Source organism: Vanellus vanellus (assembly GCF_965231255.1).
Source record: "Vanellus vanellus genome assembly, chromosome: 19".
Taxonomy (NCBI): Eukaryota; Metazoa; Chordata; class Aves; order Charadriiformes; family Charadriidae; genus Vanellus; species Vanellus vanellus.
In genome coordinates, this window is record NC_138924.1 from 10356166 (window position 1) to 10373296 (window position 17131).

Here is a 17131-nt window from a genome sequence, read left to right on the forward strand (position 1 = left end):
CTTGGAAAAACACAGCTAAGCAGAAAATGAGAAAAATTAAAGAGAGAGCGTAATAAAGAGATGAAAAGAGATTAAGATAGCAGCACATTTTCTATCCATCAGAACATATCAGTTCTACAAGAAGGGAGAGGAGGAAATGAAGAAGAAGAAAAATACAAGGCTTGGGAACTATTATTATTGGCAATTAAAGATTTTTTTTCCCCCAAATCATGAAAATGCTGTTTCATATGTGCATGCACATCAATGGCTATGAATGAAAACAAGAGTGAAAAGAACTAGCAGAACAAAAGTATGGAAGAAGCAATTTACATAAAATAATCCAACCCAATTCAGTCACCTCCTCCTACTTTTTACTATGCCAACACATCAGCTCTAACTCAAATCTACTTCAAATAAAGTTAGAGTCCCAAGAGTAAGATACACTAAGGCCAAACTTTCTTAACTCAGTTTCTGCTCCTAAATACACTGAGCTCCAGAGAGCGTGTTTATTTAGCCTGTGATGCCAAGACCTGGTGGAGCTCAAAGTTGAAATTTTCAAAGAAAAGCCTAGAATGTACAAATACAAACGAAGTTTATTTGTACTTCAGCGCTTAACATGAAAATCCCAGCCCAACTCTTTGCATGCATATAATGCTTTCACTTTTTAATAATTAATATTCATTACTTGAAAGATAACTATTTTATCATTTTATATTGGGGGGAAATTACAGAAAGAAAGGTTGAAAGGATGAACCAAAGCCATAGGATCAGACAGTGACAAAGACGAGATTATTATAGGTAGTTAGCTCCTGCTTTGAGACCACTGTAATGTTTAATATTGTAGTGTAACATGTCCTTTCCTCTCAGCCTGTGTAGGATTTTTTTTTCCCCCAGGAAAGGGGAAATTGTTCAGAACTAAGGCAAAAGGCTAGTAAATGTTCAGATAACTTCAGCCATCTGTACAGCTCATGTACTTAGCAGGTTATATGCTGCTGACTCCTGGGAGCCAAAAAGGACAAAATTTTAAGACATACCTCCACTGTAGATTTTGCAATGAAAATAATACAAGATGCCACCCAACCACTGGCATGTTATTTGTAAAGAAAAAGCCAAATTCAGTAAAATACACAAAAAAAAAAAGTTTACAAAAAACCTGGACATGATGCTACAACATGGATCAAATCAAAACACCAATACTTAACATACCATACCGTAAAATAACAGTTTTCTTAAAGGATTTTTTTTAAAGTTGTGTGTCCTCAGCTGTTCTACAGAAACAGGAGATCACAGAAGGCACTGGACTTCGTTGTACGCCCTGAATTAGCAATAGCTTACTTCTTCAGCATTGAAAAAAGGATTAGGGCTTTAGAGCTCGAGATTTTCTTTGACTTATAATTAACTTTTTTAAACATTACCACCAGTAGAAGCTTCTGCTATTTGCAGTCTTATAAACTTCTGCATTAACTGCGGTTTGCCCTTCATTTATCTATATAAAACATAAAACTTTATTACCATTGCTCAGGCCACGTCTATCAATTTGGACTGAAAGCACCATCCTCAGGGTAGAGAGATTATATAGCCCGATCTTCCTGCCAGTTCAGGCCTTATCTCACTCCTGAGACAGCCAACACAGACAGCCAATCTCTTCTGTGAATGGGACACTTATTCCACCAGGAACTGAAGCGGGACAAGGAACTACATTTAACGTAAGCCCAGCCCCATCGCTAACTGGCTAACAACTTTGCCACTGCCAGTTTGGGTGAGATGTGGGCTGGCAGGTATAAGGTAAAAGGCTCCACATCCCATTACCAGTCCCTTGAGCAACACAGTCTCATAAGCATAGACAAAATATAAATAGACTTCATGAATTGAAAACAGAGCTTTAAATTCTTCAAAAAGCACCTGTGAAGAAACTAGGCTGTGGCTGCCATTTTGGATTTGATCCAGCTAAGTAGCGAGTCCCTGTGGCAGCTTTCAAAGCTCTTAAAAGTTTTTCTTTCCCATTCCAAAAGCCAAGAATATTTCCAAACAGGTTTCAAGAATTGAATATTAAGCTATAAAAGCAGCTTCAGGTACTCATTCTATGAAAGAGTGAATCCAAAACGACGGCTCCAAGCTGGTCCGATAGAATATTTCAGCTTTCCCAGCGCCTGGTATCAAACCACAAGCCCCAGACCTCCATGGAAGGCTGCGAGGAAAGAACACGCCAATTCAAAACCCAGCCCCCAGTGGAGTCGCCATCGTTCTCTTCCCATAATGACAGACCGAAAGAAGAACTCTCTCCTCCACTTAGACGTCTCGAGCTACTGCTTAAAATTTGACAGACCAGAAATCTGGAGCACTGGTTAATTTTTGATGACAGAGCTTTATTGTTCAGAGCATACCAGTTTGCACCCATAAGAAAACAGAACAAAGGAAGTTTTGTTCACACTAAGGATAACTAATAGTTTCCAACCATAGAAAATGGTTTTCACATGGTGAACAAAAAAAAGTCAAACATACACCAAATTGAAACAAAATTGAGTTTGAAACTCATCGTTTAAACTACTATGCAACTATATAAAAGGAAACTGCTTGTACACTAAAAAACTGTCACAGAGCACAGGGAAGATATGTTTTTAATATGATATAGACATCATGACATGATGTTATAATATGACAATAAGCAACTGACAGATAATGCCACAAAATACTGTTTGATATAACCATATTGGGTTAAAGACAACTACCAGTCATCTCACTACTGAGAGAGTACAGAAGGACTGTAAGTAAAAGGACAAATTTTATCACTTTAGTTTAGAAATTCAAACAGTCCACTTTTTCATTCAAAAAACAGTATGTAATTACCTAGAAATTATAAGAATTTAGATGCTCAAAGAATGTTAGACGTCTACTCTAGTGACTGAATTAAGTGTGAAATTGCACCTAGCACTTGAAATTATGACGCTAATTGAATTTAAAAAAAAAAATGAAAGCTTAGAAATTGTTTTGGTTACAGTTTCCTCCATATTTTCACTTTATTTGTCATATATTTCGAAGCGCTTTAGTATGATCAGGCTGCAGGTTCCCTATAAAATTCTAATTTGGGGGATGGTTCTGCATTGTTTTTAATCCCTTCATTTCTACACAGAGCCAAGAATGATGTGGACAATATTAGAAGCAGGTAGAATACGGGTACTAACACCCTTCATGAGTCTTCATTTTAGCTTTGACCCCATCCAAGGAGAACTACATGAAACGAACTCTTCTGGACTCTCAGAACAGCCTTTTCAAAGGTTGCTGCACATGCTTTTTTTCCCAACTGGTGTAGGGTATAATAGGAATAAATTAAAAAAAAAAAAAATCTTTCAACAGTTCTGCAGTCATTTAATGACTGTAAAACCAGAAAATTTCTTAGATACTGCAGGCATCTGCAGTACAAAAAAAAACAAAAGCCCCATAGATGTTTTGTAAAGTCCTTAGACAATTTTGAGGGTTACTAGGTCAAGTCGTTACTACATTTGCCGAATGGCTAACACAACCTTCACAGCGGCACCCTCTATCAGGAGGCGGTTTGGACAGAGGAAGGACTGCAGCTTACTATGTGATAAATGACTACTCCTTCTCCCAGCTCTAAAAGGGGAAGAATTACAACGGGACTAAGACAACCACATGGAAACCCCAGCAGTCAGGGCTTGTGATGAACAGTTGAGCAAACAAAATGGGACTGTCGTGTCCAACTTACCATATACACCCATCTGTACATCCACACACCCCCCACCTGCTGTACAACTGCAGTTTTAACAAATTAAAAAAACCTATAGTATTATTGACAGCAGCATTTAAAGAAATTTAAGGTCTGGCAGTGGAGAAATGGCAATGCATGATGCTATCCTTGTCCAATGAGTCCTATGCATTCCAGAGGTCTCCACATGGAAGTCACCTACCATCTGGACTGAGCATCCTGTCAGTCTGTGGCAGCGTCATTATACCACAGCCTTTAAGTATTTCTCACTAAATATACAGTTGTGCTTGTTATTGAAAGGCCCCTTTGGTAATCCCTACATTACTCAACTCAATCTTAACCATTCTTTTTTAATTGCAATATGAACCATTAAATTAAGATGATTTTTCTTCTGAAGCTTCCAGCGTACAATGCAAAAAAAAAAAAAATTATCTGCCACAAAACCAGCCAACATGCATTTCCCTGAACAGGAACATCCAGAACAGATACTTGGAAACCACATTAGGCAAAAACCAATTCCAATTGTATTTGAAACATGAAACTGGGAGCAAGGGAAAAATAAATTCCAAATAAAACAAAAAACTACACCGCAAAATTATCAAATAGGAACTTCTAGTCATACTTTCGTATATTCCCAGATTTCTCCCCACTTAGCGAGGCGTATTTTAAGAACACTTTTAACCTTCCCACCCTCATTTCAAAACACAGATCAAAGAAAGGCCGTTTGGATGGACACCTTCCGCTTCTTATGCAATACAGATTTAGACGCTGCACTTCAAAACCCCAGCCGTTACTTCAGCACCCAGCAGTCCAAACATTATTTCAGCCCTTTGAAGCAGCCCTAATGGTATCTTCCATTTGCAAGTAACACTTCTGTAGTCAAAGATCTTACTCCAAGGAGATGTTAATGTGAAACCACTCAGACTGCAGAGAGACACACACTCCTGGAGGCAGACTGCGAAGGTGTTTAGAAGTCAATGTAACACCATTACGGAGAGTGTCAGCTTAGAAGCTGTCATAAACACTTCATAATCACTCAGACACAAACTGGACTGCCTGCAACACATTACTTTATTAAGTGCTGAATAGAGGTTCAATTGTATGAATAAAAAGCACAATGCTACAGATAATAGCCTTACTGAGCAGATTTTCACATAAATGTCAAATTGTTGCTTTTTCAGATTGAAAGGTTTTTAAACTGTAGAGATCCGGTTTTTCTTAACTGGAATAATCTTGCTTAATTACAAGCTAAATACTCAGGAAGATCAAGAAGGAAGGTTTGTATAATACCGAAGGATGCAAAAAAGCAGTGCCAAATAAACTCTAAATATTTAAAGTCAGTCATGTAACTGCCAGATTTTATTTTACTCAGACTAAGTAAGCAAAAAAATGAGGTGGAGAACAACAACTTGGAAAAAGAAAATGTTATATTACCTCCAAATTTGCTGGATATACAAATCCTGCTCTGAAAAGATATTTAAAATTGACATTAAAGACTATCATTCTGAGCAACTCTCCATGACCATCTTACTAACAAAGGAACCACTCCAACACTGACATTGTACTAACACATACAAATTACACAGGTTGAAGCTGTACCTCCCCGGATATGGGCTTAGAATTTCGAAGAATATACAAATGAAGGGCTGACAAAGCGATGCAATATCTCTACAGTTGACATTCTTAAGATGGGTAGTAAAAATATTTCCACATTTGGCATTTTTTCCATTTCACTGGACTTCCCCCCCCCCCCCCATTAAAAATTCCTCTGCAAAAAAACGAACAACTCTAAGAGAAACTGTCCTGCAATTTTATTTTTCTTATTTTTCCTAAAATATCAAATGCTGTCTAAGTCTAGGAGTTATGAAGAAGTTAAATACGCTGGGGAAAAAAAAGACAACCTGGCTGTATTGTCCTACTGAAAGAGAAGGTAACATCAGGTATTCCGTGGCCTAACTTGTGGCTAATTCAGCACAAGGGAAAGGGGGGAGGGGGGAAGAGAGAGAGAGAGAGAGAGACAAAAAGAAAAAACCCAACCCACCCACAAACCCAAAGAAAACCCCTGTTTTCCACTAGGAAACATGGATAAACTGCCTCGTACTACCTGCCTGGCAGCACCAGTAAGCACACTTACTCCACATAAACCCAGATAAACAAGGTAGTTTAACTCATCATTTGTTAGTAATCTCCATCAAATTATTTCATGTTTACTGTAGAGTACCATGGGGTTGGAGTTTAAACACAGACAGTTAATACAGAACAGGTTACTCTAAGCTAATCTGTTCACGTACCAAAGAACTGAGACTCTGCTTTCATTCTTGCTTTCCTTATACATGTAAGATGCCATTCCACAACGCATTTCTCAAGGGCATTGACACAGATAGCTCTGGTGGAGACACTTTCATCCAGACACAGAGAGTCATTTACGAGGGATGCCCAGAACTCTCCCCCAACCACAAAGCAATGGCATGTTACATACACACACAGGGAAGTAAAAAAAAAAAAAAAAAAATCTCTGCTAGACACGAAGCTGCTCTTATCCCAGAGTGGGTAGAAGTCCCAACACAACGTACTTCCATACATTTTTCAGAAAACACACGTTCATTTGGACAAGAACATTTCAGCAGGATCAAGCAAACTGTTTTAAAAAAATTCTTTAGCTTAAATCTGTGTGACTACTCACAGTATCCTAACTAATTGATCAACTTGTGCTAGAACTCCTGGTATTGCTGCAGTTGTATTTCCTCTCTTAGTTCAGTATCTTAGTGACACCTAATGTTTGTTTTCTGTAATGCACTTCGAAGAACAAAGCAAAGCCTTTCTGGCCCTTTCAGATTTGTACACTAATATAAAACTGATCAGTCTTCAAAATAGTGTACGGAACTAACTAAATATTATAAACCCATTCTTAGTATTCAAGGCAGTAAGTAAGGCAGATTTTTTTTTTTTTTTTTTTTCAAAAACACCAACACACCACACACAAACCCCACCCACACAACACAAAACACATGGACAATCCAAAGAGATGTTTTGCTCTATGAAAAATAAAGCCATGAAAAAATTAGACAGTTTCTCAGAACACAAAAGCAGATAAAATTTCCTACATTTTGGTTAAAATGTTCCTAAATTTTGGTTAAAGTTCCTAAATTTTAGTAGAAAGTTACTAAATACTGAAAGTTAGTAACGTATACTAGGTCTTGCTCTATTTCTGTTAAACTCTCCTTCAAATGCGAAAGCTCAGCATTTTTTTTTTTTCTTTCTCATCTCCAGCTAATGATATGCAATCAAAAGGGGAAAAGCCAGCTCTCCCACACTCCCACGAAACTCAGTTTAACTTATCTTTTGGTGTACAAATTAACATAATTTTGTATTATACTAAGCTACTAGTATATAAACACATGTTCTACATAGCTAACCAAAAAGTTGTAAAAAAATATACACACTTCTAAAAACAAAAACAAAAAAACCAAACAAACCAAATGTATTTTACAAAGAGAAAGAACTCCATCTTCTCTACATTATTTTGAAGGACAAGGTGTTATGAGCAATTTTTTTTTAAAGTTAAGAATTTTATGACCTACTGTATTAAACTTTATTCTGTAGTTTCAAGAAATTTGGGGGAAATTCCCCAAATTAAGACCATGTGCTCATAAACCACTCTGAAACACAAACTACAGGGTGCGTGTACGACAGGATGAAATCAAACCCATATGCACACATAGACTTTAATAAAATTAAAATTGCAAATCATGTACATGACAAACATGTGATTGTAAAATACAATTAATCCTGTCATACTTGCATTCCTGGGACAAACAAATTCTTTTCATATTTTTCCACCCTTATCCCTTTCTGTAGGTTAAAAAGATTTCTGTCCTTTCTGGGATACAAACTATTCCATAATGTCAAACACTACTCTCAGTTCGACTCTGAAAATTTACTTAAGAGAAATAATTCCTAGAAAGCCCTCAAATCTGAAGGTATATGAATTCAAGTGTTTGATCTATGCTCAGTATTAGTCTTAAGATAAGCATGTTACATACAAACCATATGACATTGATGGCAAATGTTGGCTCTTTTAATTTTTCCTATTGAAATGGAAAGTGAAATATTAACGTAATAACACAACACTACAAACTGAAAAGCCTCTGGCACAGAAGCGAACTCTGTACTTACAGGTATGCTCCAGACTTGCATTCCATCACTGTACCCGATCATGAGCAGTAACGGCGGTTCGTTCCCAGTGCTATGTATTTCATGGAACTCCATATTCCTTGATGTATCTAAATTGGGTTTAAATATCAAAGCCATTATTAACAGGTTAGGATCAACTATGGCTGTTGTCAATTATACTAGATGGTGTTTTCTCAATGCATGTTTCCGTAGTCAGAAGTAAAAGCAAGCAAAGTGGTTTAAATTTTTATGCTGGAACGATACTGAAATACATTCTCTTAGGGAAACGTAAGAGATTTGTTAAAGTTTCACAGAGAGGTTAGAAAGTATTAAAATTTAAAATGATGGTGAAAAGATTTCTGGGTTACAATGTGGGTTGTCACTAAATACCCCAAAGTCTTCTGTAATTCATTCTCCAATGATTAATAAAACATGGCAAACTTTTCAAATAGAGAAAAATTTGCAAAGGACCAACAAAATAAGCATTAACAAATACAGAAATTACAAATGCACAGACTCATTAAAACTATTTCTAGATACTATGTAATTAATCTTTACATCAACCTTACAAAAAGAAGAAAATCCCCAGGAAGAAAAGTGCTACAGGACATAATAATCAAATATTTTAAACTTTTCTTGAATAAAGCCCTCTAAAACTACATTTTTAACCATGACAGAATGAACAAAAGCTCACTGCCAGCATGTAAGCATCAAAGGAAATATTTAGGATGGTGAAAGAGGATGTATGCAGGCCCAATACTAGGCTGCATAAAAGTAAATTTTAACAGAATATGAAGGATTCTGAAGAATATTCTAAAGAGGTTTTCCTATACTGTACGAAAGAACCTAAAGAGGGAATGGCTGAGATTTTTTTAAAATATAAACATTTGAGGAAAACAAACCCACAAGCAAACAAACCTTAACTAGCCTAAAGCTGGACATAATGCCATGTACAGGTTGATAGGTCTTTTCTAGTTCTAATAACCATGAATTTATGAGCTGCCAGCCACTGTGCCATTTCAACAGCTGGAAAACATATAATCTTCCCTATTAACCTCTTGGAAAGGCTGAAAATTCCCCATCACAGCTCTGGCTATGGTTGCTATTACTTCATCTGAGACCAGAAGGAGCCTTTACCATAGAGCTCTAGGCAGGAAAATAAGACAGCAGACAAGAAACAGCAATTTGCTGAAAGACTTAAACCTAGTGTTCTCCAGAAAGCAAGTCCCTAAGCTCCCCAGCTACGAGAAGCACACACACACCACCAGCAACTCCAAGACGTTCAATTAATTCAAGAACTACCTGACTGCAGCATTCAACCATCTCTCATTCAGTTCCTAACCTTCCTAATTCAAAAAAAGGTATCTGGGATAGACAGGTAAAACAGCTCAGATATTAAGTGGGGATCCACTTGATACTCTTAGAAAAAGCTTGTAACAATCACCGTTTTCTCTTTTAAAAAGTTGGAGAACTGTTTTCTGCATTAAGTCAATAGTCTTTGTTGATGATTTATTAAGATACAGTGGAAGCGATAAACAAGTTACATTTTAAGAATATTTTGTGGCTTTGCTCTGTGATTTCCCTGAAAGACACCGTGGAGTCTCCTGCTCATTTTACCCGACCGCTCTTCCTTTCTCGTTTACTCTGAATTCTACCACTCCACTGAAAATGTATCTGGGACCTGGACGGGATTCACAGTTAGATAATCTGTCTTTGAAATCAAACTTTAGATTAAATAAATTCAGTTCTATGCTTCATTTTCAACTCCCTTAAGGAAAAGAAATGGATTTATTTTTTATGTGCTCCTTGCTCCTCTTCTTAAGCAAGAGTTAGTTTGCCTTTAGATGAAGACACAAGGCCTATTTTGCCATTTGGTAGATACTGAACAAAAGTGCAGTTATTCACTTAGAATTTAGTCTATCTGGAAGAGGGAAACAAAATACTTAATTTTGAGTCAACTGCGCTTACTGATAAAGCTGACTGAAATTATTGTACATGGACCCAAAAAAAAAAAATCACAAAAATAAGTGAGAGAAAATGAAGCCATACCATTTAAATCTGCATTTTCAAATCTGACCCAAATGATCTTCTCCTTTTCTTCTGCTGGTGGTGTACCACTGTAGGCCTGGACAAAAAGCAAAACGGTTGAAATAAGAAAGTTTAATACCCTTTTTTCTCCTTCTATAGGCCATAGGAGGGAACACGAGTTAAAAAAGAAAAACAGAGATACATGTATCTTCTTGTCACCAGTATTCCTGTGAGGTTTTGTTTCAAAAACGAATGGCTCCATGATCAATATATACCATACTAAATATAACTCAACAAGCATAACATCACTTCCTAATGTAGAAATGACAAGACGCATATAAAAATAAGTCTTCTGGAGCAGGTTAGAAATGCCATGTGACTTACAGCAATTCAGGCGAACTAAAATACCGTAGCTTCTACAATCGTTAACTTTTGCAGTTGTGCACTACTTCTAAAAGCAATGTTGGAGGTTCTCACGCGAGGCATTTTTACTCTTAAAATTCTCTTTAATTCACTTAAAAGCTTTGTAAGCAAGGCTGAGGAAAGAAACAGACCTTTACCACACAGCTAAAACATGTCAGTAAAATAAACTATACTTGTGACCTTTTAATATAGCCATTTAAAAGAGAATAAATTGCAATTCCAGTAGAACAGATGCAAGTTTCAATCCTGCGTTCTACAGATTTCCATAAAAAAATGAGATACAAAAAGAAACTGTGAAGGAGAGTTGCAGTGTTTCCAAACTACAAGTTTTACAGTTCTCAGGAGAAACTGTGGTAGTAAGAACGTGAGCTGCAGTAGAAATGCCATCACTTGCAAATGAATTATAACAAAACACTGTGTAGTATTTTGGATTAAATATGAAAAGCGCTTGTATAATCACTTTATACTTGCCAGAAAAGCAGTAACATGAACTAAAAATACAAATTTTAAAAAGTAAGTGTGGGTATTACTTTTCAAAACAATCACATTCCATGCTTCCAAGGCAAACTGATTTGTAAAATAAAACACAGACTGTATCCTTTAACTGCAGAGGGGAAAAACCAGAGGCATGTGTGGAATGTAACAATCTTTAAAATAAAGTTTGACTATTTTTGACCACGAGTCCAAAATGCATTTCACAAATTGGTATTAGTGAGAGAATTTTTTTTTTTATATTCTTATTGAGGAAATTCATGACTAACTAACCAAGATAATCCTTCAAATAAGCACCAAGACAGTCTCCTGAGGCTACAGACAATTAGCTGCAATGTTCCTCCACTATGGACTACAGCTTTCCCAAAGAGGAACAAAACAAAATGCATTTCACTCTGCTACTGAGAGGCCCATGAGCAATACAGAAGTGACCATTCCCATTTCATGCTGCTGCTACCCATGAAAACTATGACCGAGAGCAGACACAAGCATCATAGTTATTCTCCAGAGAGGAAGACCCCAGAAAATAAAAACACATTAAAAAAGCAGAGTGAGGGCTCCAGTTTTGCAAAACTCAGCACGCTGGAGAAGAGCGGGTTAGGCCGAACTCCACAGTCCCACAGCAGCCAGGACATTCTGAGGCAAGTTAAGGAAACAAGATAAAAAAAGAGGGAGTAAAGGAGGCAAAAGAAGCTTTCTCCTTTTTGGCCAACGACAAAAGCTACAGTGACAATGGGTGTCTACCAAGTTGTTCTAACATCAATCCAGCCAGAGTTCATACACAGGTTTCCAACTACAACCCAGAAAAAATACATTTGTGAGAGGCAGAGCAAGTATTATGCCCAATCTCTCCCCTCCTCAACTATTCTATTGCCAGAATTATCTTAGGAAAAGGCTGCAATCTTCTTCCTGCTATTTATATTGTAATTCTTCAACTTCTCTGTAGCTAAGATTTTCATTTAAATTATTACCTATCAGAGGAAATCTGTAGGCCCAGTCTTCCGATGGTACGCAATCTATGCTTTCAAAAACCTGGTCTCAAGGCTCGTGTTCAAAAAATTTAAAAAAAATTGGCTTTTGTGTTTTATGTGTTGATATTTTGGTCCACCTGACACACACTTAAACTGCTTTGTACACCAAAAACAGTTTTAAAGATCTACACATACCTGCGGCACAACATCTTGAAGAAACGTAACAACACTTTCCATATATGACTGCTCCCTTGAAAACAGAAGGAGAATTTTTAATTACCACTGAAGTTCAGAAACAGTCGTGAATATATTAAATAAGACGTACCACCAGAGAAAACGTATAGTCTTCAGCACAAAGGAAAATACTAAGTATGCAATGCAGTTACTTAATATACTGCCAAACATTCTGATAATATAAATAATGACCTAAAAATCTGTAAAAAGCCAAGTGATACCTGTTCATAAAATAACTGCTTGGAGGAAAAGCACTGAAAGTAACAGTCAAGAAATAAACCGCGTTCTCCACATCAGAGCAGCTGACTGAAGTAGAACGGGCATTTGGAAGTTATTCTTCAGTATTTTTCTACTTGAATTGGCTATTACATCATGAAGATGAGGACTTAAGCTAAGGGCTGCAGCTCTCCTTGTGGGGCAAGTAAACTTTAAGGCCTCGCATGCATGACGTACAATGAAGAAGTAAGTGGTAGCGCTTGAGGCAGGAGGTGGAACAAAACCCTAACTAAGAATAATAAGGAGGTATTTTCAGACAAGATTTTATAGCTTGGGAAGCTTATTCCTTCTTGGAAGTTCATTAGCAGCAATGATTTAGGATACTATATAGCAGAAGATACATTTGTTCTGGTAGATTTAAACTAATGCTTTTATTAGCTTATCCCTGCATGAGCAGTGAGTCCCTTGTGTAACTGCTGAGCAACCTACACTGGGGGTTGACTATATTAGACAGACGGTGTTGAAACTACGCAAAAAGTTTGTGCTTTCTGTAATGAGTAATACTGAAACATGCTGGCAACAAGAACTATCTTCATACAGTCTGAAACAATTTTTAAATCTTTAACTCTTTAGGTAACAGCTTTGCCAGTCCCCAAATCAATTTTCACATTGGTAGTCATTTTTCCTATGCTGACTCAAGCAGCAAAGAAAAATTGTAAACTAGGAAATCTAGACTTGTGATGCCCAAAGGTACACACGCTTTCTTCATGCTTTCTGAAATTGTGCCGTGTAAGATTCCTTTAATAGAAATTGGAGCGTTTAGTATTTAAGAATTAAGTACTCTGCCCTATACACAGCAATACGGAAGATATTTCAAGTCAAATACTGCAACACTCAGATCAGCTTAACTGGTTGACTCCTCTCTGAAGACAAAAATAAATCTAAAACATAAAATTTTAGATTTCTTGAAAGCTTATTGCAACTCATGACAAAACTAGATTTTGTTCAGCAATCCAAGGATTACAGCACCAAAGTTTGCATTACTACTTTAAGCTAAGGCCTTACAAATGTGCTGTGGTTTCTAGTGCTGATTCTTCTTTGATTTATGTAGGTCACCACAACTGTCTTTGTGTACCTTCAGAGCCCATTATTACCTAGCAATAATACTTGTCTACAGCTATGGTATTAAACACAGTGTTTGAAGTTCTCACGTGAATGCCTACCAGCAAGAGTCATACTGTCTTCATTTTTCAGCTCCTGAAATTAGTACCGTTTTTTTCCTGCTCCCCAAGTGCATCTTGAAACAAAGCTGATGTTTGGGAAATGATCTATTCAGCATATATACTCTAAATCTCTCCTGAAGTTGAAAAACTTTCAAGACAATATCTTAAAAGTGCTTAAAAACAACCTAAACAACAATAAAACTTACAAAAAGATAGTATCTTCCATTAGCAAGAATCTAGGAGTTTAACATAAGCAGCAGAACGCTGCTGCAGCAGCTCAGCATACACAAACTCTCTTCAAAAAGACTGAAATTTTTGAGGTGAAAAGATATACCTCAAGAACAAGCCACCATATTTAAAAAACCAGAAGAACAGATAATCTTATTCTTACAGTGTGTTTCTATTATTATATTTTTAAGTACTCTTTGAAGAAAAGGTCACTACAAACAGAAATGCTTTTGTTGAGAAATTCTGCAACATAAAAAAAAATGCTTATTGTATCACGTGGCTCTAAGACAAATCTCTATCTAACACAACTTTTTGTGTTACAATGATAGGTTTATTGTGCTCCCTGATAAAAATAAAGTGAATCTTGATGTTGAAATACACAGCTCTCTCCAGTGGCCAACTAACAGGCGCTGAAACTGATAGCACAAGTAAACATTTCAATACAATGCCATTTTGCAGCAACAATTCAGCACTATAAACATCCCCAGGAAAAAAGAAAAACTGCTACAAAAATCATTTAACAGACAAAGACGAGACCATAAATCTTCTAGACTGTATTACTAAGCTCTTTTGCCATGAAGGTATTTTCACGTGAACACAATGAAAATAAAGATGCCCAAGCAAAAAAAATGGTCTCTTATGCGCTCAGACAGGAGAGAGGTAGCTTCGTGCTTTGTTTTGTTTGCTTAAGCAAAATAAATTAGAATCCACGATTCTACTTACTCAAGGACTTTAATGACAGGCTTATATGTTTTCATATATACACCCATGTGACAAGGCATTATTAAAAAGAACAGCAAGAAAGGAACATGCTACACTTGTTCCTTCTAGCCTACAGAAGAAGTTTGCAATCGGTGATCTACAGCTAGTGTAGTGTTTGTACAACAAACAAAACTGTGAAAACAAACAACAGAAAACTACAAGATAAAGCATTCATCTTTAAAACATACACTTTGAAGGTTTGGGCGTATTAAGCTAAAAGGATCCTATTTGGGGAGACAGTTTGACCTGCACAGTCTTAGGAGACAAGAACACATCTGTTTACTTTATTTTATTGGAAAACACTCAGCGCAACAAAACCATACTGTCAACACGAGCCCTCACAGCTGGCTTTGAAAGAAAACTCAGCCTAGGTTCTTCTACAAGAAAATAAAAAGCATTTCTAATAAGGGCTATTCTTCTAGCACGCGCTTACGTGACAGCTTGTGGGCGAACCACCACTCCTCCAGTACATCGACTAGGGCGGCGTGGAGATTCTGTCGCCATTGTTTCTTTGCAGATATCTGTAAGAAACACATTACTTTTTAATAATAATTTGTGTCAGGATTATTTACTACACTAGTTCTTGACATATTCTTCAGGATGATAAGAACTTCTTGAAAAAGGAAACTTGACTTATACAAACCTGTAAGGCACTATGACCCTATGCAGCACTCAAAAAAAAAAAAAAAACCAAACAAAAAAAAACACACAACACACCACAACAACAAACTTCCTTTTTCAGTATCTCAATCACTACTGCTCCTGCGATGTGAGATGCATCCTGCGATGTGAAAGCAAAACGAACACAAACCTACACAATAAAGCAGAAAATTTTCTTCAAACAGTGCATTAAAGATACAGGTTCTGCACCACAGTTATCATCAGCATTATTTAAGACTATTATTTACTAATGAGCTGTTGTCTTTGAAAATAATTATACAAAAATCAAGTACAATTGCAATTGCAGTGTATTGTACTCTTGAAAGTCTGTAACGGGTTACACTGAAGCTAACACAAAAAGCATGATGGAACACATTCTACTTCTTTTTTTATGTCAGCTTTTTGTGCCACCTTCAAGTTTTTCTTCACACGTCTGTTCTGCCATGTGAAAATTCAGCATTACATTCCTAAAGGTAAAAAAAAAAACAAAAACCAAACCCAAAAAGAAAACCCCACCACTTGAGGAGCATCCCAGATCCCAGCCGCCTCCTCAGGCCGCCGCCCCCCGCTCCCCCCCCGTCCCGTCCCGTCCCCAAACCAAGAACCAGTCCACAAAGTGAGAGGAGATAAAGCCGAATCCCCAAGGTGGTACCGGTTATCAGGATCATTTCACATCTGGGCAGCCTTTGTAAGGGCCGTCTCACTGCGTGAGGCGAGGATCGACGCTTAGCCCCGTGGAAATTAACACCACCACCACCTTCAGCAATACAACTGAAGTTTGACAGACAGCCTAAGCAGCCTCCACAGAGAAAACGGCACGTACAGGATGAAACATCCCTTCGCCTTACGCCTTAACGCAGCGGGACACCCGCGCCAGGCGGTGCTGGCTCCCGCCGCGAGCCGTGCGGGCGGTCAGTCAGTCACCCGCCCCGCACCCCCGCGCACCTGAGGGGCTCCGGCACCGCGGCCCTCCCGCAGGCGGCACCGCCGGCCCCGCGGAGGAGGCGGCCGAGAAGCCCTCAGCCGCCCGCTATTGAGCAATCCCCACAGCAAATCCAACCCGACCGGCCGCTCCCCCGACCGTGAATCAGGCCGCGGCCAGCCGGGGAGGCGGCCCGACCCGCCGGACGCCCCTCTCCGCCCGCCCCGAGCCCTCCCGCCGGCGGCTCCCTCAGGCCTCCGCTCCCTCCCGCCCCTTCCCTCAGCGCCCCGGCCCCTGCCCGGCCTCACACCCCCACGCTGCCCCTCAGAGCCGGCCGCAGCGCTCCCCCGGAGCCCGGGCCCGCTCCACAAGCCTCGCCCGGCGCTCCCGGTCCCGTCCCCGCCGGCGGCCGCCCCACCCCATCCCGACCCGTCCCCCCTCACCTACAGCCTCCGACCGCCGCCTCACTGACAGTGTTTGGGACCCCCACAGGGAATGACACCCAGCGCACCGCGCGCGGCTAGCCAATCAGGCGGCTCAGAAGGCGGGCCGCACCCCGCTGCCGGCCAATCCCCGGTCTCGCTCTGCAGCGGTAGGCGGGGCGCGGAGGAGCGGCTGCGCCCCAGGCTGGGTTGAGACGGCGATCGGCAGCCGGCGCTGCGCTCCTCCTCCCCTCCGCCCCCCCCGCGGCTTTGTTTACATCGGGATCTCGCGAGAGCCGCCGCGCCAGTCCCGCGCACGTGGGCGGGGGCGGGGCTGCCGGGCGGTGCGTCAGGTGGGGCGGGGTGTTTACCTTCCGCGCGGCAGCGCGCGGTGACGCGCCGGTGGGAGGGGCGGGGCCTCAGCCGGGGGAGGCGGGGCCCGGCCGGGGGGGGCGTCACGGCGGGATCGGAACCGGGACCGGGACCGGGACCGGGATCGGGATCGGGACCCAGCGGGGTTCGGGGGTTCGGCGGCGCTGCCCCGGGAGGGGCGGGGGGAGGGGGGCTGTCTGCGCTGCTCTGGGTCCTGGGGGTGACGCGTTTTTGCGTCACCGCTTACGTAGGCAGCGCTTGGCAGGCCGTCGGGGTGGGCGGGAGCGCGCGCTGGCGGGGCC

The 17131-nt window shown here is 39.9% G+C and overlaps 1 protein-coding gene across 3 annotated transcripts in view; it reads right to left on the reverse strand.

The window, feature by feature from the left end:
- Positions 1–16672, reverse strand: part of BCAS3 (BCAS3 microtubule associated cell migration factor) — a gene marked incomplete at its 3' end in the record, with an annotated part of 391462 nt that extends 374790 nt beyond the window's left edge. For all 3 annotated transcript variants that reach the window (XM_082493341.1, XM_082493342.1, XM_082493343.1), the window contains exons 1-5: positions 16479–16672; positions 14887–14974; positions 11986–12040; positions 9926–10001; positions 7880–7986 (exon numbers count right to left, since the gene is read on the reverse strand). In XM_082493341.1, coding sequence (XP_082349467.1) covers positions 7880–7986; positions 9926–10001; positions 11986–12040; positions 14887–14957 — 309 coding nt within the window. In that variant the 5' untranslated portion in view covers positions 14958–14974; positions 16479–16672. The remainder of the gene's footprint in view (positions 1–7879; positions 7987–9925; positions 10002–11985; positions 12041–14886; positions 14975–16478) is intronic.
- Positions 16673–17131: the final 459 nt, after the last annotated feature.